This window comes from Oncorhynchus gorbuscha, linkage group LG11 (assembly GCF_021184085.1).
Source record: "Oncorhynchus gorbuscha isolate QuinsamMale2020 ecotype Even-year linkage group LG11, OgorEven_v1.0, whole genome shotgun sequence".
NCBI classification, from domain to species: Eukaryota; Metazoa; Chordata; class Actinopteri; order Salmoniformes; family Salmonidae; genus Oncorhynchus; species Oncorhynchus gorbuscha.
The window spans coordinates 70948967-70976020 of NC_060183.1; the positions used below are offsets into that span (position 1 = coordinate 70948967).

The 27054-nt window shown below is 44.9% G+C and overlaps 1 protein-coding gene across 1 annotated transcript in view; it reads left to right on the plus strand.

Annotated features, from left to right (window-relative positions):
* garnl3 (GTPase activating Rap/RanGAP domain like 3) overlaps positions 1–27054 on the plus strand; it is a 218869-nt gene that overhangs the window by 106509 nt on the left and 85306 nt on the right. Inside the window, 8 exon segments of the mRNA XM_046290303.1 lie at positions 12090–12189; positions 20344–20462; positions 21179–21243; positions 21834–21897; positions 25752–25778; positions 25982–26057; positions 26147–26245; positions 26606–26709. Coding sequence (XP_046146259.1) covers positions 12090–12189; positions 20344–20462; positions 21179–21243; positions 21834–21897; positions 25752–25778; positions 25982–26057; positions 26147–26245; positions 26606–26709 — 654 coding nt within the window.

Below are 27054 nucleotides of genomic sequence, written 5' to 3' on the forward strand. Positions count from 1 at the left end.
CCCAACGCTGAAAACTGTTACTACCTCCCAACACTTCCCAATGCTTCCAAATGTTACTACCTCCCAACGCTTCCAAATGTTACTACCTCCCAACGCTTCCAAATGTTACTACCTCCCAACGCTTCCAAATGTTACTACCTCCCAACGCTGAAAACTGTTACTACCTCCCAACGCTTCCCACACTGTTACTACCTCCCAATGCTTCCAAATGTTACTACCTCCCAACGATTCCAAATGTTACTACCTCCCAACGCTTACAAATGTTACTACCTCCCAACGCTTCCAAATGTTACTACCTCCCACCAACGCTTCCAAATGTTACTACCTCCCAACGCTTCCAAATGTTACTACCTCCCAACGCTGAAAACTGTTACTACCTCCCAACACTTCCCAATGCTTCCAAATGTTACTACCTCCCAACGCTTCCAAATGTTACTACCTCCCAACGCTTCCAAATGTTACTACCTCCCAACGCTTCCAAATGTTACTACCTCCCAACGCTTCCAAATGTTACTACCTCCCAACGCTGAAAACTGTTACTACCTCCCAACGCTTCCAAATGTTACTATCTCCCAACGTTTCCAAATGTTACTACCTCCCAACGCTGAAAAATGTTACTACCTCCCAATGCTTCCAAATGTTACTACCTCCCAACGCTGAAAAATGTTACTACCTCCCAATGCTTCCAAATGTTACTACCTCCCAACGCTGAAAACTGTTACTACCTCCTAATGCTTCCAAATGTTACTACCTCCCAATGCTGAAAAATGTTACTACCTCCCAACGCTTCCAAATGTTACTACCTCCCAACGCTGAAAACTGTTACTACCTCCCAACGCTTCCAAATGTTACTACCTCCCAACGCTTCCAAATGGTATTACCTCCCAACGCTGAAAATGTTACTACCTCCCAATGCTTCCAAATGTTACTACCTCCCAACGCTGAAAAATGTTACTACCTCCCAATGCTTCCAAATGTTACTACCTCCCAACGCTTCCAAATGTTACTACCTCCCAACGCTTCCAAATGTTACTACCTCCCAACGCTGAAAACTGTTACTACCTCCCAATGCTTCCAAATGTTACTACCTCCCAACGCTGAAAAATGTTACTACCTCCCAATGCTTCCAAATGTTACTACCTCCCAACGCTGAAAACTGTTACTACCTCCTAATGCTTCCAAATGTTACTACCTCCCAACGCTGAAAAATGTTACTACCTCCCAACGCTTCCAAATGTTACTACCTCCCAACGCTTCCAAATGTTACTACCTCCCAACACTTCCCAATGCTTCCAAATGTTACTACCTCCCAACGCTTCCAAATGTTACTACCTCCCAACACTTCCCAAAAATGTTACTACCTCCCAACGCTTCCAAATGTTACTACCTCCCAACGCTGAAAACTGTTACTACCTCCCAACGCTTCCAAATGTTACTACCTCCCAACGCTTCCAAATGTTACTACCTCCCAACGCTTCCAAATGTTACTACCTCCCAACGCTTCCAAATGTTACGACCTCCCAACGCTTGTTAAAACGCTGTTACTACCTCCCAACGCTTCCAAATGTTACTACCTCCCAACGCTTCCAAATGTTACTACAAATGTTACTACCTCCCAACGCTTCCAAATGTTACTACCTCCCAACGCTTCCAAATGTTACTACCTCCCAACGCTTCCAAATGTTACTACCTCCCAACGCTTCCAAATGTTACTACCTCCCAACGCTTCCAAATGTTACTACCTCCCAACGCTTCCAAATGTTACTACCTCCCAACGCTTCAAATGTTACTACCTCCCAACGCTTCCAAATGTTACTATCTCCCAACGCTTCCAAATGTTACTACCTCCCAATGCTTCCAAATGTTACTACCTCCCAACGCTTCCAAATGTTACTACCTCCCAACGCCAAATGTTACTACCTCCCAACTTCCAAATGTTACTACCTCCCAACGCTTCCAAATGTTACTACCTCCCAACGCTTCCAAATGTTACTACCTACCAACGCTTCCAAATGTTACTACCTCCCAACGCTTCCAAATGTTACTACCTCCCAACGCTGAAAACTGTTACTACCTCCCAACACTTCCCAACGCTTACAAATGTTACAACCTCCCAACGCTTACAAATGTTACTACCTACCAACGCTTCCAAATGTTACTACCTCCCAACGCTTCCAAATGTTACTACCTCCCAACGCTGAAAACTGTTACTACCTCCCAACACTTCCCAATGCTTCCAAATGTTACTACCTCCCAACGCTTCCAAATGTTACTACCTCCCAACGCTTACGACCTCCCAAAAATGTTACTACCTCCCAACGCTTCCAAATGTTACTACCTCCCAACGCTCCAAATGTTACTACCTCCCAACGCTTCCAAATGTTACTACCTCCCAACGCTTCCAAATGTTACTACCTCCCAACGCTTCCAAATGTTACTACCTCCCAACGCTTCCAAATGTTACTACCTCCCAACGCTTCCAAATGTTACTACCTCCCAACGCTTCCAAATGTTACTACCTCCCAACGCTTCCAAATGTTACTACCTCCCAACGCTGAAAACTGTTACTACCTCCCAATGCTTCCAAATGTTACTACCTCCCAACGCTTCCAAATGTTACTACCTCCCAACGCTTACAAATGTTACGACCTCCCAACGCTTCCAAATGTTACTACCTACCAACGCTTCCAAATGTTACTACCTCCCAACGCTTCCAAATGTTACTACCTCCCAACGCTGAAAACTGTTACTACCTCCCAACACTTCCCAATGCTTCCAAATGTTACTACCTCCCAACGCTTCCAAATGTTACTACCTCCCAACGCTGAAAACTGTTACTACCTCCCAACACTTCCCAATGCTTCCAAATGTTACTACCTCCCAACGATTCCAAATGTTACTACCTCCCAACGCTTACAAATGTTACGACCTCCCAACGCTTCCAAATGTTACTACCTACCAACGCTTCCAAATGTTACTACCTCCCAACGCTTCCAAATGTTACTACCTCCCAACGCTGAAAACTGTTACTACCTCCCAACACTTCCCAATGCTTCCAAATGTTACTACCTCCCAACGCTTCCAAATGTTACTACCTCCCAACGCTTCCAAATGTTACTACCTCCCAACGCTTCCAAATGTTACTACCTCCCAACGCTGAAAACTGTTACTACCTCCCAACACTTCCCAATGCTTCCAAATGTTACTACCTCCCAACGATTCCAAATGTTACTATCTCCCAACGCTTACAAATGTTACGACCTCCCAACGCTTCCAAATGTTACTACCTACCAACGCTTCCAAATGTTACTACCTCCCAACGCTTCCAAATGTTACTACCTCCCAACGCTGAAAACTGTTACTACCTCCCAACACTTCCCAATGCTTCCAAATGTTACTACCTCCCAACGCTTCCAAATGTTACTACCTCCCAACGCTGAAAATGTTACTACCTCCCAACGCTTCCAAATGTTACTACCTCCCAACGCTGAAAACTGTTACTACCTCCCAACGCTTCCAAATGTTACTACCTCCCAACGCTTCCAAATGTTACTACCTCCCAACGCTTCCAAATGTTACTACCTCCCAAAAATGCTTCCAAATGTTACTACCTCCCAACGCTGAAAAATGTTACTACCTCCCAATGCTTCCAAATGTTACTACCTCCCAACGCTGAAAACTGTTACTACCTCCTAATGCTTCCAAATGTTACTACCTCCCAACGCTGAAAAATGTTACTACCTCCCAACGCTTCCAAATGTTACTACCTCCCAACGCTGAAAACTGTTACTACCTCCCAACGCTTCCAAATGTTACTACCTCCCAACGCTTCCAAATGGTACTACCTCCCAACGCTGAAAAATGTTACTACCTCCCAATGCTTCCAAATGTTACTACCTCCCAACGCTGAAAAATGTTACTACCTCCCAATGCGCTTCCAAATGTTACTACCTCCCAACGCTTCCAAATGTTACTACCTCCCAACGCCAAATGTTACTTCCAAAAATGTTACTACCTCCCAACGCTGAAAACTGTTACTACCTCCCAATGCTTCCAAATGTTACTACCTCCCAACGCTGAAAATGTTACTACCTCCCAATGCTTCCAAATGTTACTACCTCCCAACGCTGAAAACTGTTACTACCTCCTAATGCTTCCAAATGTTACTACCTCCCAACGCTGAAAAATGTTACTACCTCCCAACGCTTCCAAATGTTACTACCTCCCAACGCTGAAAACTGTTACTACCTCCCAACGCTTCCAAATGTTACTACCTCCCAACGCTTCCAAATGGTACTACCTCCCAACGCTGAAAAATGTTACTACCTCCCAATGCTTCCAAATGTTACTACCTCCCAACGCTGAAAAATGTTACTACCTCCCAATGCTTCCAAATGTTACTACCTCCCAACGCTGAAAACTGTTACTACCTCCTAATGCTTCCAAATGTTACTACCTCCCAACGCTGAAAAATGTTACTACCTCCCAACGCTTCCAAATGTTACTACCTCCCAACGCTGAAAACTGTTACTACCTCCCAACGCTTCCAAATGTTACTACCTCCCAACGCTGAAAACTGTTACTACCTCCCAACGCTTCCAAATGTTACTACCTACCAACGCTTCCAAATGTTACTACCTCCCAACGCTTCCAAATGTTACTACCTCCCAACGCTGAAAACTGTTACTACCTCCCAACACTTCCCAATGCTTCCAAATGTTACTACCTCCCAACGCTTCCAAATGTTACTACCTCCCAACGCTTACAAATGTTACGACCTCCCAACGCTTCCAAATGTTACTACCTCCCAACACTTCCCAATGCTTCCAAATGTTACTACCTCCCAACGCTTCCAAATGTTACTACCTCCCAACGCTGAAAACTGTTACTACCTCCCAACGCTTCCAAATGTTACTACCTCCCAACGCTTCCAAATGTTACTACCTCCCAACGCTTCCAAATGTTACTACCTCCCAACGCTTACAAATGTTACGACCTCCCAACGCTTCCAAATGTTACTACCTCCCAACGCTTCCAAATGTTACTACCTCCCAACGCTTCCAAATGTTACTACCTCCCAACGCTTCCAAATGTTACGACCTCCCAACGCTTCCAAATGTTACTACCTCCCAACGCTTCCAAATGTTACTACCTCCCAACGCTTCCAAATGTTACTACCTCCCAACGCTTCCAAATGTTACTACCTCCCAACGCTTCCAAATGTTACGACCTCCCAACGCTTCCAAATGTTACTACCTCCCAACGCTTCCAAATGTTACTACCTCCCAACGCTGAAAACTGTTACTACCTCCCAATGCTTCCAAATGTTACTACCTCCCAACGCTTCCAAATGTTACTACCTCCCAACGCTTACAAATGTTACGACCTCCCAACGCTTCCAAATGTTACTACCTCCCAACACTTCCCAATGCTTCCAAATGTTACTACCTCCCAACGCTTCCAAATGTTACTACCTCCCAACACTTCCCAATGCTTCCAAATGTTACTACCTCCCAACGCTTCCAAATGTTACTACCTCCCAACGCTGAAAACTGTTACTACCTCCCAACACTTCCCAATGCTTCCAAATGTTACTACCTCCCAACGATTCCAAATGTTACTACCTCCCAACGCTTACAAATGTTACGACCTCCCAACGCTTCCAAATGTTACTACCTACCAACGCTTCCAAATGTTACTACCTCCCAACTCTTCCAAATGTTACTACCTCCCAACGCTGAAAACTGTTACTACCTCCCAACACTTCCCAATGCTTCCAAATGTTACTACCTCCCAACGCTTCCAAATGTTACTACCTCCCAACGCTTCCAAATGTTACTACCTCCCAACGCTTCCAAATGTTACTACCTCCCAACGCTGAAAACTGTTACTACCTCCCAACGCTTCCAAATGTTACTACCTCCCAACGCTTCCAAATGGTATTACCTCCCAACGCTGAAAAATGTTACTACCTCCCAATGCTTCCAAATGTTACTACCTCCCAACGCTGAAAAATGTTACTACCTCCCAATGCTTCCAAATGTTACTACCTCCCAACGCTTCCAAATGTTACTACCTCCCAACGCTTCCAAATGTTACTACCTCCCAACGCTGAAAACTGTTACTACCTCCCAACGCTTCCAAATGTTACTACCTCCCAACGTTTCCAAATGTTACTACCTCCCAACGCTGAAAAATGTTACTACCTCCCAATGCTTCCAAATGTTACTACCTCCCAACGCTGACAAATGTTACTACCTCCCAATGCTTCCAAATGTTACTACCTCCCAACGCTGAAAACTGTTACTACCTCCTAATGCTTCCAAATGTTACTACCTCCCAACGCTGAAAACTGTTACTACCTCCCAACGCTTCCAAATGTTACTACCTCCCAACGCTGAAAACTGTTACTACCTCCCAACGCTTCCAAATGTTACTACCTCCCAACGCTTCCAAATGGTACTACCTCCCAACGCTTCCAAATGTTACTACCTCCCAACGTTGAAAACTGTTACTACCTCCCAACGCTGAAAACTGTTACTACCTCCCAACGCTGAAAACTGTTACTACCTCCCAACGCTTCCAAATGTTACTACCTCCCAACGCTTCCAAATGTTACTACCTCCCAACGCTTCCAAATGTTACTACCTCCCAACGCTTCCAAATGTTACTACCTCCCAATGCTTCCAAATGTTACTACCTCCCAACGCTTCCAAATGTTACTACCTCCCAACGCTTCCAAATGTTACTACCTCCCAACGCTTCCAAATGTTACTACCTCCCAACGCTTCCAAATGTTACTACCTCCCAATGCTGAAAACTGTTACTACCTCCCAACGCTGAAAACTGTTACTACCTCCCAATGCTTCCAAATGTTACTACCTCCCAACGCTTCCAAATGTTACTACCTCCCAACGCTGAAAAATGTTACTACCTCCCAATGCTTCCAAATGTTACTACCTCCCAACGCTTCCAAATGTTACTACCTCCCAATGCTTCCAAAAGTTACTACCTCCCAATGCTGAAAAATGTTACTACCTCCCAACTCTGAAAAATGTTACTACCTCCCAACGCTTCCAAATGTTACTACCTCCCAATGCTTCCAAAAGTTACTACCTCCCAATGCTGAAAAATGTTACTACCTCCCAACGCTGAAAAATGTTACTACCTCCCAACGCTTCCAAATGTTACTACCTCCCAACGCTTCCAAATGTTACTACCTCCCAACGCTTCCAAATGTTACTACCTCCCAATGCTTCCAAATGTTACTACCTTCCAACGCTTCCAAATGTTACTACCTCCCAACGCTTCCAAATGTTACTACCTCCCAACGCTTCCAAATGTTACTAACTCCCAATGCTGAAAACTGTTACTACCTCCCAACGCTGAAAACTGTTACTACCTCCCAATGGTTCCAAATGTTACTACCTCCCAACGCTTCCAAATGTTACTACCTCCCAACGCTGAAAAATGTTACTACCTCCCAATGCTTCCAAATGTTACTACCTCCCAACGCTTCCAAATGTTACTACCTCCCAACGCTTCCAAATGTTACTACCTCCCAATGCTGAAAAATGTTACTACCTCCCAACGCTTACAAATGTTACGACCTCCCAACGCTTCCAAATGTTACTACCTCCCAACGCTTCCAAATGTTACTACCTCCCAACGCTTCCAAATGTTACTACCTCCCAACGCTGAAAACTGTTACTACCTCCCAACGCTGAAAAATGTTACTACCTCCCAATTCTGAAAAATGTTACTACCTCTCAATGCTGAAAAATGTTACTACATCCCAATGCTGAAAAATGTTACTACCTCCCAACGCTGAAAGATGTTACTACCTCCCAACACTGAAAAATGTTACTACCTCCCAATGCTGAAAAATCTATATCTATCAACAAAGGAGCTGATTGTGGACTTCAAGAAACAGCAGAGGGAGCAACCCCCTGTCCACATCGACGGGACCGCAGTGGAGAAGATGAAAAGCTTCATGTTCTTCGGCGTACACATCACTGACAATCTGAAATGGTCCACCCACACAGACATTGTGGTGATGAAGGAGCAACAACGCCTCTTCAACCTCAGGAAGCTAAAGAAATTTGGCTTGGTCCCTAAGACCCTCACAAACTTTTACAGATGCACAATTGAGAGCATCCTGTCAGGGGTGGAGCAGTCTGTCAAACACATCACCGGGGGCACACTGCCTGCCCTCCAGGACACCTACAGCACCCGATGTCACAGGAAGGCCAAAAAGATCATTGAGGACATCAACCACCCGAGCTACTGCCTGTTCACCCCGCTATCATCCAGAAGGCGAGGTCAGTACAGGTACATCAAAGCTGGGACCGGGAGACTGAAAAACAGCTTCTATCTCAAGGCCATCAGAATGTTAAATAGCCATCGCTAGCCGGCTACCACTCGGTTGCGCAACCCTGCATCTTAGAGGCTGCTGCCCTGTGTACATAGACATGGAATCCTTGATGATCTTCTTGGCCTTCCTGTGACATCCTAATCTATTGATTTCTTTTGACTGGGAATATATGTTGGTCACAGATTTAAAAAAAGTTATAGGCATGGATCAGAAAGCCAGTCAGTATCTGGTGTGACCACCGCTTGCCTCATGCAGTATGACACATATTCTTCGCATAGAGTTGGCTTTTAAGAATATTTTAAGACACAACGCAGAGGACTGAAGGTGAAGAGGGAATTAACAATCAATGGAAATAGTTGTTTTTCTGTAATAGGGAATTGTTGATTATTGGGTCAGAGACATGGGAGGAATTTCAGTCCAGGACTCATAGCTACATGTGGCAAGTTCTCATTGGTTCAAATTGAGCCTGAAATGGGATACTTGTTATCTGGCCATTGGCCCAATTTTATTGCCAGGAATTCTAATTGTTCATCCACAGGCTAGGGTTGGGTATTATAAATGACATCCTGTCACTTAGTTATGTGGAGAATCACTGAGGAGAAGGAAGAAGGAACATCTGTCATCTACTTCCCAGCATAACAACTATGATTCTCTTTGAATAAGCCTATTTTTCTCCCCCTGATTTGCTTTGGGGAGTGTGTTATTGAAGGATAAGATCAACAGGCTGTTAACTGTGGCCTGTGGAATGTTGTCCTACTACTTTCCAGTGGCTGTGCGAAGTTGCTGGATGTTGGCGGGAACTGGAACACACTGCCAAAGATTTTTGTATCTAAACCAAGATAGACCACAGCCTGCCATCTTCAACGTGAACAAATGAGTCATAGTGGGCAGAACAAGCAAGGAGGTGGGCAGAGCCAAGCACGATCTAGCAAGATCCCATTGGCCCATTCTAGCATACGTCTGCATATTTCAGGTAGGGAATGCCTACTCTGGCAAAAGGTAAAGTCGACAAAACTTAGTCCACTCTGTTCATAACAGATGGTAGTTTGTAGAACAGAAAACTGTATTAAGATCAAATGTTTCAGCGATGACAAAATGTGCAGAATGTCAGGCCAAAATCCACCTCCTTCCATCTTCTCCCACTGACGGTGACGGACACTGGGCTTCCTCTCATTACCATATATGGTAGTAAGTGGAAACGTCAAGAGGATGCTTCACATTTATACATCTGGTGAAATATCTGTCTCATTGTTCTATCTGTGACACTGTCGTACACGTCGATCCACAGCATCCAAAACATGCTCAATGGGTGACATATCTGGTGACTATGCTGGCCATAGAAGAACTGGGACATTTTCAGCTTCTAGGAATTGTGTACAGATCATGGGGCCGTGCGTTATAATGCTGAAACATGAGGTGATGGCGGCGGATGAATGGTACGACAATGGGCCTTTGGATCTCTTCACGGTATCTCTGTGCATTCAAATTGCCATCAATATAATGCAATTGTGTTGGTTGTCCGTAGCTTGAGCCTGCCCATTCCATAACCCCACCAGCACCATGTTCACAACGTTAACATCAGCAACTTGTTTCTATCTGTCTTCCACCCACTTGCACACACAACGCCATACATGCTGTCTGCCATCTGACCGTGACAGTTGAAACGGGGATTCATCCGTGAAGTGCACACTTCTCTGGGGAGCCAGTGGCCATTGAAGGTGAGCATTTGCCCACTGAAGTCGATTACAACACCAAACTGTAGTCAGGTCAAGACCCTGGTGAGGACAACGAACATGCAGATGAGCTTCCCAGAGACGGTTTCTGACAGTTTGTGCCAAGATTCTTTGGTTGTGCAAACCCACAGTTTCGTCAGCAATGCAGGTGGCTGGTCTCAGACGATCCCACTGGTGAAGAAGCCAGATGTGGAGGTCCTGGGCAGGTGTGGTTATATGTGGTCTGTAGACATCTGTGGTGCACCTGTATAATGATCATGCTGTTTACTCAGCTTCTTGATATGCCACACCCGTCTGGTAGATGGATTATCTTGGCAAAGTAGAAATGCTCACTAAAACAGGGATGTAAACACATTTCTGGGATCTTTCATTTCAGACCAACACTTTGCATTTATATTTTTGTTCAGTGTAGCTTCTCCTCTTCTCTCGCTCTTTTTGTCGTTCCTCTCCATCGGGAGAATGGGCGAAGAGAACAACAAAACAGCAACACTTTTGTCTTAATTTACATTTTATCACTATCCCCTCCATCACCTTCATGTTCATGCCCTAACATGCACCAGACATGACAGTGTGCATCACTGTCAATTTGACTATTCTATTGTATTTGCACACACATTTTGTTACATGTCTGATCCAGAGCGATTTACGGTAGTGAGTGCATACATTTGAGTACTTTTTTCATACACACACACACACACACACACACACACACACACACACACACACACACACACACACACACACACACACACACACACACACACACACACACACACACACACACACACACACACACACACACACACACACACACACACAAACATACACACATATGCTCACACATACATGTACAAACACATAGGCACACACACACACAAACATACACACATATGCTCACACATACATGTACAAACACATAGGCACACACACACACACAAACACATATACACACACACACATGCACAAACACATATGCACACACACACACTCACTCACTCACTCACTCACTCAAACACGCACACACACACACACACACACACACACACACACACACACACACACACACACACACACACACACACACACACACACACACACACACACACACACACACACACACACACACACACACACACACACACACACACACACCTCCACATTTCTCGGCTGAAGCACCGTTGCTTCAGTAACCATGACAACCTGGGATGTTTTCCCTGCAAAGAAAAACAAACTAATGTGTCTCCTATCTCTTCTCCCCTCTGTTTAAGAACCCATCCCACCTGTCACAGTGTGTGCGTGTGTGCGTGTGTGTGTGTGGCCTGTGGGTAGGTGTGAGGTTTGCCCTCAATAGCATGAATCAACAATGGGGTATCCTGTCAAGGATGAGGAGGAGGTGCATTAGTAGAGGGACTTATAGAGGGCTTAACATTATTATTGATGACGGGACATCTACTGGTTACAAAGGAGCTTTTCTTCTGTCAGCACCTCAACATCGTCTAGGAAACCCTGACTGAACAACCATGTGTTTCTGTTTTCAAGGTCCGGCTGTAGGTTAATGTATGTGTATATTGTGGTAAATCAGTGTGTGTCGGGGGTGGAGTGGAGGGGGAGTGTGTGCGTGTGCTTGTGCGCGTGTGTGTGCTTGTGCGCGCGCGTGTGTGTGTGTGTGTGTGTGTACTATACTGTATGTAATAGTGACAACAGTGTTATGAATCGCCCTTGTGTACAGAAACCATTATCAGGTTTGTTGTGATGTGAGTGTTGTGATATGTATTGTGTGTGTGGAAGCATTTGTGTGTGTTTGTCACTAACCTGTGTGTGTGTGTGTATGGGTGTTTGTGTGTGTGTGTGTGTGTGTGTGTGTGTGTGTGTGTGTGTGTGTGTGTGTGTGTGTGTGTGTGTGTGTGTGTGTGTGTGTGTGTGTGTGTGTGTGTGTGTGTGTGTGTGTGTGTGTGTGTGTGTGTGTGTGTGTGTGTGTGTAGACGACGGACTACACCCCGGGAACCTGGAGAAGAACCGATGTCCATCTGGAGAACCCGGAGTACCACACCAGATGGTTCTTCAAATACTTCCTGGGCAAAGGTCTGTTCTACTCCTCTCCTCTCTGTTACACACACACACACACACACACAAACACACACACACACACCAGACCTGGGTTCAAATACATGTGTATTTGATTAGTTGTTATTTAAATACTTATTTCTGTGAATTTGAGTATTTTCCAATAAAATGGCTCGAATCAACTACTCCAATAAATTGCCCAATAATGTTTGTATCATGTTTTGTGCTGCTACCATGTGGTGTTGCTACCATGTGGTGTTGCTACCATGTGGTGTTGCTACCATGTGGTGTTGCTACCATGTGGTGTTGCTACCATGTGGTGTTGCTACCATGTGGTGTTGCTACCATGTGGTGTTGCTACCATGCTGTGTTGTCATGTGTTGCTGCCTTGCTATGTTGATGTCTTAGGTCTCTCTTTATGTAGTGTTGTATTGTCTCTCTTGTTGTGATGTGTGTTTTGTCCTATATTGATATTGTATTTATGATTAATGTTTAAGGCCTTTTGCCTTTTGGTAGGCTGTCATTATAAATAAGAATGTGTTCTTAACTGACTTGCCTAAGTAAATACATAAATACAAATTATATTGGAAGTATTTTAAAGTATTTTGAAAATAATTTCCCAGAAATTGCCTAATATTTGAAATTATTTTCAAATACGTATTTCAAATGCCTGGGCTAAATGTATGGGAGTGTATTTGAAAACTAGAAATACCAGTCGACTTCCGACTTCCTCGGCGCTCACAAAAAAGAATCAATGGCGCAGCACTGGGATCGAACTCATAACACTCAGACCACTACGTCATGGCAATTCACAATGTTCTAGCAAGTACTTGATGGTACTTGATGGAAACATGGCATTGTCTTTACTTATTTTGTTTTAAGCCTTCTTAACTTTAACCACGCTGAATTAATACTTAAAAGTAACCCTTTGAGTTGTTTCTGTTTTAAACCTGAAACCACACTGAATTAACCCTGAAACCACACTGAATTAACCCTGTAACCATGCTGAATTAATCCTGTAACCACGCTGAATTAACCCTGTAACCACGCTGAATTAACCCTGTAACCATGCTGAATTAACCCTGTAACCACGCTGAATTAACCCTGTAACCATGCTGAATTAACCCTGTAACCACGCTGAATTAACCCTGTAACCATGCTGAATTAACCCTGTAACCACGCTGAATTAACCCTGAAACCACACTGAATTAACCCTGTAACCACGCTGAATTAACCCTGTAACCACGCTGAATTAAACCTGAAACCACGCTGAATTAACCCTGAAACCTCACTGAATTAACCCTGAAATTAACCCTGAAACCACGCTGAATTAACCCTGTAACCATGCTGAATTAACCCTGAAACCACTATGGAATTAACCCTGTAACCACGCTGAATTAACCCTGAAACCACGCTGAATTAACCCTGTAACCACTATGGAATTAACCCTGTAACCACGCTGAATTAACCCTGTAACCACTACGGAATTAATGCTGTAACCACGCTGAATTAACCCTGTAACCATGCTGAATTAACCCTGTAACCACGCTGAATTAACCCTGAAACCACACTGAATTAACCCTGTAACCACTACGGAATTAATGCTGTAACCACGCTGAATTAACCCTGTAACCACTACGGAATTAACCCTGTAACCACTACGGAATTAATGCTGTAACCACGCTGAATTAACCCTGTAACCACCACAGAATTAACCCTGTAACCACTACGGTATTAACCCTGTAACCACGCTGAATTAACCCTGTAACCACTACGGAATTAACCCTGTAACCACTACGGAATTAATGCTGTAACCATGCTGAATTAACCCTATAACCACGCTGAATTAACCCTGTAACCATGCTGAATTAATCCTGTAACCACGCTGAATTAACCCTGTAACCACGCTGAATTAACTCTGTAACCATGCTGAATTAACCCTGTAACCACACTGAATTAACCCTGTAACCATGCTGAATTAACCCTGTAACCACGCTGAATTAACCCTGTAACCATGCTGAATTAACCCTGTAACCACGCTGAATTAACCCTGAAACCACACTGAATTAACCCTGTAACCACGCTGAATTAACCCTGTAACCACGCTGAATTAAACCTGAAACCACGCTGAATTAACCCTGAAACCACACTGAATTAACCCTGAAACCACACTGAATTAACCCTGAAATTAACCCTGTAACCACTACGGAATTAATGCTGTAACCATGCTGAATTAACCCTGTAACCACCATGGAATTAACCCTGTAACCACTACGTAATTAACGCTGTAACCACACTGAATTAACCATGTAACCACTACAGAATTAATGCTAAAACCACTACGGAATTAATGCTGTAACCACGCTGAATTAACCCTGTAACCACTACGGAAGTAACGCTGTAACCACGCTGAATTAACCCTGTAACCACTACGGAATTAACCCTGTAACCACTACGGAATTCATGCTGAAACCACGCTGAATTAACCCTGTAACCACTACGAAATTAATGCTGTAACCATGCTGAATTAACCCTGTAACCACCACGGAATTAACCCTGTAACCACTACGGTATTAACCCTGTAACCACGCTGAATTAACCCTGTAACCACTACGGAATTAACGCTGTAACCACACTGAATTAACCCTGTAACCACTACGGAATTAACCCTGTAACCACTACGGAATTAATGCTGTAACCATTATGGAATTAATGCTGTAACCACTCTGAATTAACCCTGTAACCACTACGGAATTAACCCTGTAACCACTACGGAATTAATGCTGTAACCACGCTGAATTAACCCTGTAACCACTACGGAATTAATGCTGTAACCACGCTGAATTAACCCTGTTACCACTACGGAATTAACCCTGTAACCACTACGGAATTCATGCTGTAACCACACTGAATTAACCCTGTAACCACTACGGTATTAACCCTGTAACCACATGGAATTAACCCTGTAACCACTACGGTATTAACCCTGTAACCACGCTGAATTAACCCTGTAACCACACTGAATTAACCCTGTAACCACTATGGAATTAATGCTGTAACCATGCTGAATTAACCCTGTAACCACTACGGAATTAATGCTGTAACCACGCTGAATTAACCCTGTAACCACTACGGTATTAACCCTGTAACCACATGGAATTAACCCTGTAACCACGCTGAATTAACCCTGTAACCACACTGAATTAACCCTGTAACCACTACGGAATTAATGCTGTAACCACACTGAATTAACCCTGTAACCATGCTGAATTAACCCTGTAACCACACTGAATTAACCCTGTAACCACTCTGAATTAACCCTGTAACCACTTGGAATTAACCCTTTAACCGCTCTGAAATAACCCTGTAACCACATGGAATTAACCCTGTAACCACGCTGAATTAACCCTGTAACCACTTGGAATTAACCCTTTAACCGCGCTGAAATAACCCTGTAACCACTATGGAATTAACCCTGAAACCACGCTGAATTAACCCTATAACCAAGCTGAATTAACCCTGAAACCACGCTGAATTAACCCTGTAACCACTACGGAATTAACCCTGAAACCACGCTGAATTAACCCTGTAACCACTACGGAATTAACCCTGAAACCACGCTGAATTAACCCTGTAACCACTACGGAATTAACCCTGAAACCATGCTGAATTCATTCGTAGAAGATTCATCCATATTACAATGAATTTCATAGTGAAACTATGAACAACTATGAGATCAGGTTGTTTGAATAAATGTATTTGAGTATTTTCAAAAACTGTACATTGCAATATTCAGCTACTTGTTTTTCAAATAAAAATATTTCAACACTCTAAACACCTTCAAATATCTGTAAAATGAATATAAATACGCTAAATATGATATAAACCCAGGTCTGACATACTCTCACACACACACAGGTACACAGGCACACAGGTACACAGGTACACAGGTACACAGGCACACAGGTACACAGGTACACAGGTGCACAGGTACACAGGCACACAGGCACACAGGTACACAGGTACACAGGCACACAGGTACACAGGTACACAGGTACACAGGCACACAGGTATACAGGTACACAGGTACACAGGTGCACAGGTACACAGGCACACAGGTACACAGGTACACAGGTACACACGTGCACTAAAAGGTGCTATCTACAACCAAAAAGGGTTCTATGTGGACAACTTTACTATTTTGTAACCATTTTTTCTAAGTGAGTAGTCAATGGTCAGGACTTTTTCCAGACCATGTGACCTGACCACTATACAGACTGTAGTGTCAGGACTTTTTCCAGACCATGTGACCTGACCACTATACAGACTGTAGGGTCAGGACTTTTTCCAGACCATGTGACCTGATCACTATACAGACTGTAGGGTCAGGACTTTTTCCAGACCATGTGACCTGATCACTATACAGACTGTAGGGTCAGGACTTTTTCCAGACCATGTGACCTGACCACTATACAGACTGTAGGGTCAGGACTTTTTCCAGACCATGTGACCTGACTAGTATACAGACTGTAGGGTCAGGACTTTTTCCAGACCATGTGACCTGACCAGTATACAGACTGTAGGGCCAGGACTCTTTCCTGGTCCGGTCACATGGTCAGGTAAAGTCCTTACCCTCGCTCCTAGTTTAATGGTAGTTTATCAGCTGGCAGGGTGAATCCCATAGATCCTTCCATAGCTACAGTGGACCTGCAGACACATCCCGGCACAACCCAGAAAGAAGCAGACAGTCAGAGGAAGATGGTGGGCAGAGGCTCACTTCTTACGCACACACACGCACATGCATATGCACACACACATGCACAAGCTGGGAGATAACAACATTAGAATCTGACTGGCTCCCTAGTCAACATGAGCAGCCAGCAGCCTCCTGAGAGCCTAGTCATGGTGGTCGTTAAAAATGCATTACGCCCCTCCTTCCTTCCCTCCTTCTTCCTTCTATCTTTCAGCTAGGTGGGTGGGGGGGTCTTATACTTTTTAAACACAGAACAAAACAAGGCCCCAAGTCTAAGTCCAAGTGAACTGATTCAAATCAGAATAAATACCTTTCATAGAGGGAGTCAGGGGAACAATGAGTAGAGAAAGAGATGGAGAGAGAGAAATAAATCAATGGAGAGAGAGAGAGGTGGAGAGAGAGATGGAGAGAGAGAGAGAAAGAAAGGGATGAGAGAGAGGTGGAGAGAGAGAGAGAGAAAGGGATGTAGAGAGAAAAAGAAAGGGATGTAGAGAGAGGTAGAGAGAGAAAGAAAGGGATGGAGAGAGAGAGAGAGAAAGGGATGTAGAGAGGGAGAGAAAGGGATGGAGAGAGAGAGAGAGAGAAAGAGATGGAGAGAGAGAGAGAGAAAGGGATGTAGAGAGAGGTGGAGAGAGAGAAAGAAAGAAAGAGATGGAGAGAGAGAGAGAAAGGGATGTAGAGAGAGGTGGAGAGAGAGAAAGAAAGGGATGGAGAGAGAGAGAAAGGGATGTAGAGAGAGGTGGAGAGAGAGAAAGAAAGGGATGGAGAGAGAGGTGGAGAGAGAGAGAGAAAGGGATGGAGAGAGAGGTGGAGAGAGAGAAAGAAAGGGATGGAGAGAGAGGTGGAGAGAGAGAAAGAAAGGGATGGAGAGAGAGGTGGAGAGAGAGAAAGAAAGGGATGGAGAGAGAGAGAGAGAAAGAAATAGATGGAGAGAGAGAGAGAGAGAAAGGGATGTAGAGAGAGGTGGAGAGAGAGAAAGAAATAGATGGAGAGAGAGAGAGAGAGAAAGGGATGTAGAGAGAGGTGGAGAGAGAGAAAGAAAGGGATGGAGAGAGAGGTGGAGAGAGAGAGAGAAAGGGATGGAGAGAGAGGTGGAGAGAGAGAAAGAAAGGGATGGAGAGAGAGGTGGAGAGAGAGAGAGAGAGAGAGAGGGATGGAGAGAGAGAGAGAAAGGGATGTAGAGAGGGAGATAAAGGGATGGAGAGAGAGGAGGAGAGAGAGAGAAAGGGATGGAGAGAGAAAAAGAAAGGGATGTAGAGAGATGGAGAGAGAGAAAGGGATGGAGAGAGAAAAAGAAAGGGATGTAGAGAGATGGAGAGAGAGAAAGAAAGAAATTGATGAAGAGAGAGGGGGCGAGAGAAGACAGAGTTCCTGTTTTTAATTGGGTTTCGGGGTTCTGGTCAGTGTTAGGTCTGAATACGTTGCCGTGTCAACCAGGTAGAGAGGGCGCTGAATGTGAAGCAGTTCTGTTGTGTATGACCCACATGCACGCACACATCCACACCCACACACACGCACATGCACACACACGCACATACACTCACACATATAGTGGGGCAAAAAAGTATTTAGTCAGCCACCAATTGTGCAAGTTCTCCCACTTAAAAAGATGAGAGAGGCCTGTAATTTTCATCATAGGTACACTTCAAATATGACACAAAATGAGGGGAAAAAATTCAGAAAATCACATTGTATGATTTTTAATTAATTTAATGGCAAAATATGGTGGGAAAAAGTATTTGGTCACCTACAAGCAAGATTTCTGGCTCTCACAGCCCTGTAACTTCTTCTTTAAGAGGCTCCTCTGTCCTCCACTCGTTACCTGTATTAATGGCACCTGTTTGAACTTGTTATCAGTATAAAAGACACCTGTCCACAACCTCAAACAGTCACACTCCAAACTTCACTATGGCCAAGACCAAAGAGCTGTCAAAGGACACCAGAAACAAAATTGTAGACCTGCACCAGACTGGGAAGACTGAATCTGCAATAGGTGAGCAGCTTGGTTTGAAGAAATCAACTGTGGGAGCAATTATTAGGAAATGGAAGACATACAAGACCACTGATAATCTCCCTCGATCTGGGGCTCCACGCAAGATCTCACCCCGTGGGGTCAAAATGATCAAAAGCAAAAATCCCAGAACCACACGGGGGGACCTAGTGAATGACCTGCAGAGAGCTGGGACCAAAGTAACAAAGCCTACCATCAGTAACACACTACACCGCCAGGGACTCAAATCCTTCAGTGCCAGACGTGTCCCCCTGCTTAAGCCAGTACATGTCCAGGCCCGTCTGAAGTTTGCTAGAGAGCATTTGGATGATCCAGAAGAAGATTCGGAGAATGTCATATGGTCAGAAGAAACCAAAATATAACTTTTTGGTAAAACCTCAACTCGTTGTGTTTGGAGGACAAAGAATGCTGAGTTGCATCCAAAGAACACCATACCTACTGTGAAGCACGGGGGTGGAAACATCATGCTTTGGGGCTGTTTTTCTGCAAAGGGACCAGGACGGAGGAAAGAATGAATGGGGCCACGTATCGTGAGATTTTTTGTGAAAACCTCCTTCCACCAGCAAGGGCATTGAAGATGAAACGTGGCTGGGTCTTTCAGCATGACAATGATCCCAAACACACCGCCCGGGCAATGAAGGAGTGGCTTCGTAAGAAGCATTTCAAGGTCCTGGAGTGGCCTAGCCAGTCTCCAGATCACAACCCCATAGAAAATCTTTGGAGGGAGTTGAAAGTCCGTGTTGCCCAGCAAACAGCCCCAAAACATCACTGCTCTAGAGGAGATCTGCATGGAGGAATGAGCCAAAATACCAGCAACAGTGTGTGAGAACCTTGTGAAGACTTACAGAAAATGTTTGACCTCATTGCCAAAAAAAAGGGTATATAACAAAGTATTGAGATAAAATTTTGTTATTGACCAAATACTTATTTTCCACCATAATTTGCAAATAAATTCGTAAAAAATCCTACAATGTGATTTTCTGGATTTTTTTTCTCTTTTTGTCTGTCATAGTTGAAGTGTACCTATGATGAAAATTACAGGCCTCTCTCATCTTTTTAAGTGGGAGAACTTGCACAATTGGTGGCTGACTAAATACTTTTTTGCCCCACTGTATATTCGAGGCAGATACATATGCATGCATGCACACACTACTCAACATTCCATACAGGAAAAACTAGACCTCACCGTGACTTCCTGACAGAAATTAACAGAAACTCTCATGACCACACAACAAACAAATAAACAAACGACAGAAAAACTATTATAAATCAATTCAAAACGAAAACTAGCATTCAGATAGTGCCTCCCCACTTCACTCAGTTTGGGAATGTTTTCTCCTGTTTCGTCCCTAGTAAGTGTGTGAGAGTGTACTGACAGTGTGTGTAACACTGTGTGTTTCCCCCCCAGTCCACCAGAACTATATTGGTACGGATGCAGAGAAGAATCCCTTCTACCTGTCTGTGGTTCTGTCCGACCAGAACAACCAGCGGGTCCCTCAGTACAGAGCCATCCTCTGGAGGAAGACAGTAAGGATCTAGAATTAGATCACCCTTCCCAAAGCCTATTGGTATTGGTACAAATGGACTTTTTGCACAGATCTAGGATCAGCTTACTCTCACAAAATCCTTCACCTTAAGCATTGGTCTTGTTGGAAGTTGGCTTTAGATACAGATTTAGGATCAGCTCACTCTCCCCATAGCAAAACCTTGATCATTAAGGTGAAACATGCATATCTGATCTTACTGTAGATCTGTGTCTGGATGGAGTTCCGTCTTCTGTTCAGATATATCATTAGACTAATCATTATGACTACTTTCCACATCTCATCTCCTCTCCTCTCCTCTCCCCTCCTCTCCTCTCCCTTCTCTTCTCTTCTCTACTCTTCTCCTCTCCTCTCCTCTCCTCTCCTCTCCTCTCCTCTCCTCTCCTCTCCTCTCCTCTCCTCTCCTCTCCTCTCCTCTCCTCTCCTCTCCTCTCCTCTCCTCTCCTCTCCTCTCCTCTCCCCTCCCCTCCCTCCCCTCCCCTCCCCTCCGCTCCCCTCCCCTCTTCTCTTCTCCCCTCCCCTCCGCTCCCCCCCTCCTCTCCTCTCCTCTCCTCTCCCCCTCCTCTCCTCTCCTCTCTCCTCCGCTCCCCTCCTCTCCTCTCTTCTCCTCTTCTCTTCTCCTCTCCTTTCCTCTCCCCTCCCCTCCTCTCTCCTCTCGCTTCTCTCCTCTTCTCCTCTTCTCTCCTCTCTCTCCCCCAGGGAACTCTGAAGATCAGTCTGCCATACAGCCCCACCAAAACACTATCAGTCAAATCCATCTTAAGGTGAGAACTACTCAGGATGCCATTCAATATACTGGTTGTTTCATACAGTTGATTGTACTGACTAGCATGGTCCCAGATCTGTTGGTGCTGTCTTGCCAACCCCTATGGTCATTGTCACATATTGGCAAGACAGAGAGAGAGAGACAGAGAGAGAGAGAGAGAGAGAGAGAGAGAGAGAGAGAGAGAGAGAGAGAGAGAGAGAGAGAGAGAGAGAGAGAGAGAGAGAGAGAGAGAGAGAGAGAGAGAGAGAGAGAGAGAGAGAGAGAGAGAGAGAGAGAGAGAGAGAGAGAGAGAGAAAGAAAGGGATGGAGAGAGACAGACATGGGACCAGGCTAAGATATGACCAAGGAATCAGGGTAAAAACACATGGAGAAATTTGTTGTGGATATGTATTCTGTTGTATTTAAATGAACAACAACATGAAAATATGCTTTAAGATAATTATGGAATAGATTGGACGTACAAGATGTAAACCTGTCTTTAAACACTTATCTTTTCTCCTCTCCTGAACTTTTCTTCTTCTTCTCCTCCTCTTCCTCTCCTGCTCTCCTCTTCCTCTCCTCCTATCCTCTGCTCTCCTCCCCCTGCAGTGCGATGAACCTGGACAGGTTTGAGAAAGGCCCGAGGGAGATTCTCAACCCAGAGATACAGAAGGTGAGATCACACTGTGTCAGCCACAGAGATACAGAAGGTGAGATCACACTGTGTCAGCCAAAGAGATACAGAAGGTGAGATCACACTGTGTCAGCTACAGAGATACAGAAGGTGAGATCACACTGTGTCAGCCACAGAGATACAGAAGGTGAGATCACACTGTGTCAGCTACAGAGATACAGAAGGTGAGATCACACTGTTGTTAGCCACAGAGATACAGGAGGTGAGATCACACTGTATCAGCTACAGAGATACAGCAGGTGAGATCACACTGTGTCAGCCACAGAGATACAGAAGGTGAGATCACACTGTGTCAGCCACAGAGATACAGAAGGTGAGATCACACTGTGTCAGCCACAGAGATACAGAAGGTGAGATCACACTGTGTCAGCCACAGAGATACAGAAGGTGAGATCACACTGTGTCAGCTACAGAGATACAGAAGGTGAGATCACACTGTTGTTAGCCACAGAGATACAGGAGGTGAGATCACACTGTATCAGCTACAGAGATACAGCAGGTGAGATCACACTGTGTCAGCCACAGAGATACAGAAGGTGAGATCACACTGTGTCAGCCACAGAGATACAGAAGGTGAGATCACACTGTGTCAGCCACAGAGATACAGAAGGTGAGATTACACTGTGTCAGCCACAGAGATACAGAAGGTGAGATCACACTGTGTCAGCCACAGAGATACAGAAGGTGAGATCACACTGTGTCAGCCACAGAGATACAGAAGGTGAGATCACACTGTGTCAGCCACAGAGATACAGAAGGTGAGATCACACTGTCAGCTACAGAGATACAGAAGGTGAGATCACACTGTGTCAGCCACAGAGATACAGAAGGTGAGATCACACTGTGTCAGCCACAGAGATACAGAAGGTGAGATCACACTGTGTCAGCCACGGAGATACAGAAGGTGAGATCACACTGTGTCAGCCACAGAGATACAGAAGGTGAGATCACACTGTGTCAGCCACAGAGATACAGAAGGTGAGATCACACTGTATCAGCCAGAAAGAAACAGATGTAGGATCTTCATTTTATCACTTTTTTTGCTGTGTTTGTTCCTGCACCACATGCAGGAACAAACATTAAGACAGTAGTCCAGTAGCCTGGACTGCCGCTATTAGGCAGGTGGCAGATGATGCCACCTCATGAGTCTGTTGTTTATCCCTGGCTGAAAACGTACAGATGATGCCCACCTCATGAGTCTGTTGTTTATCCCTGGCTGAAAACTTACAGATGGTGCCCACCTCATGAGTCTGTTGTTTATCCCTGGCTGAAAACTTACAGATGATGCCCACCTCATGAGTCTGTTGATTATCCCTGGCTGAAAACTTACAGATGATGCCACCTCATGAGTCTGTTGATTATCCCTGGCTGAACACTTACAGATGATGCCCACCTCATGAGTCTGTTGATTATCCCTGGCTGAAAACTTACAGATGATGCCCACCTCATGAGTCTGTTGATTATCCCTGGCTGAAAACTTACAGATGATGCCACCTCATGAGTCTGTTGATTATCCCTGGCTGAAAACTTACAGATGATGCCACCTCATGAGTCTGTTGATTATCCCTGGCTGAAAACTTACAGATGATGCCACCTCATGAGTCTGTTGTTTATCCCTGGCTGAAAACTTACAGATGATGCCCACCTCATGAGTCTGTTGATTATCCCTGGCTGAAAACTTACAGATGATGCCCACCTCATGAGTCTGTTGATTATCCCTGGCTGAAAACTTACAGATGATGCCCACCTCATGAGTCTGTTGATTATCCCTGGCTGAAAACTTACAGATGATGCCCACCTCATGAGTATGTTGTTTATCCCTGGCTGAAAACTTACAGATGATGCCACCTCATGAGTCTGTTGTTTATCCCTGGCTGAAAACTTACAGATGATGCCACCTCATGAGTCTGTTGTTTATCCCTGGCTGAAAACTTACAGATGATGCCACCTCATGAGTCTGTTGATTATCCCTGGCTGAAAACTTACAGATGATGCCACCTCATGAGTCTGTTGTTTATCCCTGGCTGAACGCGGTGGACAACATCAGGAAGTAGCATTAGCCACTCTAGCATGGTGGTAGAAAATAATGTTTCATTAAGACAGTAGGTGTATTTTGCCTGTTTCTTTCCACCAACAGGCCATTCAATCAAGTTAAAGAGGAATCCAACGTCTTTGCAGCCTGAATGGAGGATGTTTTATGTATGAACCGGTCACCGGGGAACACAAGTCTATTACCGGCTGTGCAGGACGCCAGTGACAGATGACAGTTACAGTGACAGATGACAGACGACAGTGACAGATGACCGTGACATATGACAGTGACAGATGACTGTGACCGATGACAGTGACAGATGACTGTGACAGATGACAGTGACAGATGACCGTGACAGATGACCGTGACAGATGACCGTGACAGATGACCGTGACAGATGACCGTGACAGATGACCGTGACATATGACCGTGACAGATGACCGTGACAGATGACTGTGACAGATGACCGTGACATATGACAGTGACAGACGACAGTGACAGATGACCGTGACAGATGACCGTGACATATGACAGTGACAGACGACAGTGACAGATGACCGTGACAGATGACCGTGACAGATGACCGTGACAGATGACCGTGACATATGACAGATGACCGTGACAGATGACCGTGACATATGACAGTGACAGACGACAGTGACAGATGACCGTGACAGATGACCGTGACAGATGACCGTGACAGATGACCGTGACATATGACTGTGACAGATGACCGTGACAGATGACAGATGACCGTGACATATGACTGTGACAGATGACCGTGACAGATGACCGTGACATATGACAGTGACAGACGACAGTGACAGATGACAGTGACAGATGACCGTGACAGATGACCGTGACAGATGACCGTGACATATGACTGTGACAGATGACCGTGACAGATGACAGATGACCGTGACATATGACTGTGACAGATGACCGTGACAGATGACAGATGACCGTGACATATGACTGTGACAGATGACCGTGACAGATGACCGTGACATATGACCGTGACAGATGACAGACGACAGTGACAGATGACCGTGACATATGACTGTGACAGATGACCGTGACAGATGACCGTGACATATGACAGTGACAGACGACAGTGACAGATGACCGTGACAGATGATAGACGACAGTGACGGAGGACAGTGACAGATGACAGATGGCAGTGACAGATGACAGATGACAGTGACAGATGACGGACGGTGTAAGGAATAATACCGCCATCTGGTGGAAGCAGGTCTACAAATGCAGATGAGCCTTGTGAGCAATAACAATAACAATTTCTTCAACTTGTATAGTGCTATTCATTACAAAATCATCTCAAAGAGCAATGGAGCAACATGCAATTTAAAAGAAAAAAAACCTCACAACATCATGAGATGGACAGCCATTAGAAAGTTCATGGCTTGAGTGGTCATCTAAAGGAGGTGGTCAAGCAGGGGGAGAACGTCCGGGGGCAGCCAGGCAGGCAGCCCGGTCTCATCGAGGTGTCTCGCTGTCTCTGGCTTTTCCGTCGTAAAAACGGATCAAGCAAAATGATGGGCTAAAATTTCAAGTCCTGTTTCTGCGGGATTATTTTGTTGTGATAATACAGGTCAAATTAAGAGCCTACATCTGTATATAACAGTCATGTTCTAACTCTATTTCTATGGTATCAGGCCTATACTGTAACAGATCTGGGAGTCATTACAGATTGGGAGTCATTTGGGAGTCATTGGACATTGGGAGTTATCGGAGTCATTGGAGGGTCAACTGATGATAACTGTGGTGTGTTTTCTCTTCATAGGACCTACTGGTGTTGGAGGAGCAAGAGGTATTCATTTATTTATTCTGTTATAAATATAATTGAAGTGGATATTATAGATTTTGAGTATGGTCTTACTAGAGATTTCCTTCTCCTTCTCTACCGGGGTTGTTTTTCTGCTTTTGGAAAATTATAGAAGTTAAGTTATAATTTAACACTAGGGGATAGTGGCCCTTTAGATGTACAATATATCTGTCTTTATCATTTGTCAGGGTTCTGTGAACTTCAAATTCGGTGTCCTGTATGCCAAAGATGGACAGCTCACAGACGACGAGATGTTTAGCAACGGTATGTCACTATTATTGAGTAATAGGTATTGAAGTATGTATGTCGTATGAGCTGTAGTTTGACCCCTGCTCTCTCATCTGTTCCTTCAGAGACTGGGAGCCAGAGCTTCGATAAGTTCCTTAACCTCCTGGGTGACACCATCTCCCTGCAGGGCTGGGCAGGCTACCGTGGTGGGCTGGATACCAAGAGTAAGATACCACACACACACACACACACACACACACACACACACACACACACACACACACACACACACACACACACACACACACACACACACACACACACACACACACACACACACACACACACAAACACACCATGGGTTCTGCTATTAATGATTGTTTTTCCATTTCAACAGACCATGGAGATGTCTTTCATTCACATTCCCTCTTTTAAGATGACTCTTTCTCTTTCTTTCTCTAACACTCTTCCCTCTCCTCCTTCATCTTCTGCTCCCACTGCTCTATCCTTCTCAACCCTCCTCTCCCTCCCGCCTCTCGCTCCACCCCCTCCCCCTCTCTATCTCTCTCACTCTCTCTCTCCAGATGACACTACAGGAATGAACTCCATCTACACAGTGTACCAGGGCCATGAGCTGATGTTCCATGTCTCCACCATGCTACCCTACTCCAAGGAGAACAAGCAGCAGGTGTGGGTGCATTCATGAGTGTGTGTGTGTGTGTGTGTGTGTGTGTGTGTGTGTGTGTGTGTGTGTGTGTGTGTGTGTGTGTGTGTGTGTGTGTGTGTGTGTGTGTGTGTGTGTGTGTGTGTGTGTGTGTGTGTGTGTGTGTGTGTGTGTGTGTGTGTGTGTGTGTATGTGTGTGTGTGCCTGTTTTGTCTTTACATGGCGTCAGTCCTCCAGAGCTGCAGAACTATATATAACCATCCCTCCCTCTGGGTCAGTCCTCCAGAGCTATATATAAACATCCCTCCCTCTGGGTCAGTCCTCCAGAGCTCCAGAGCTATATATAACCATCCCTCCCTATGGGTCAGT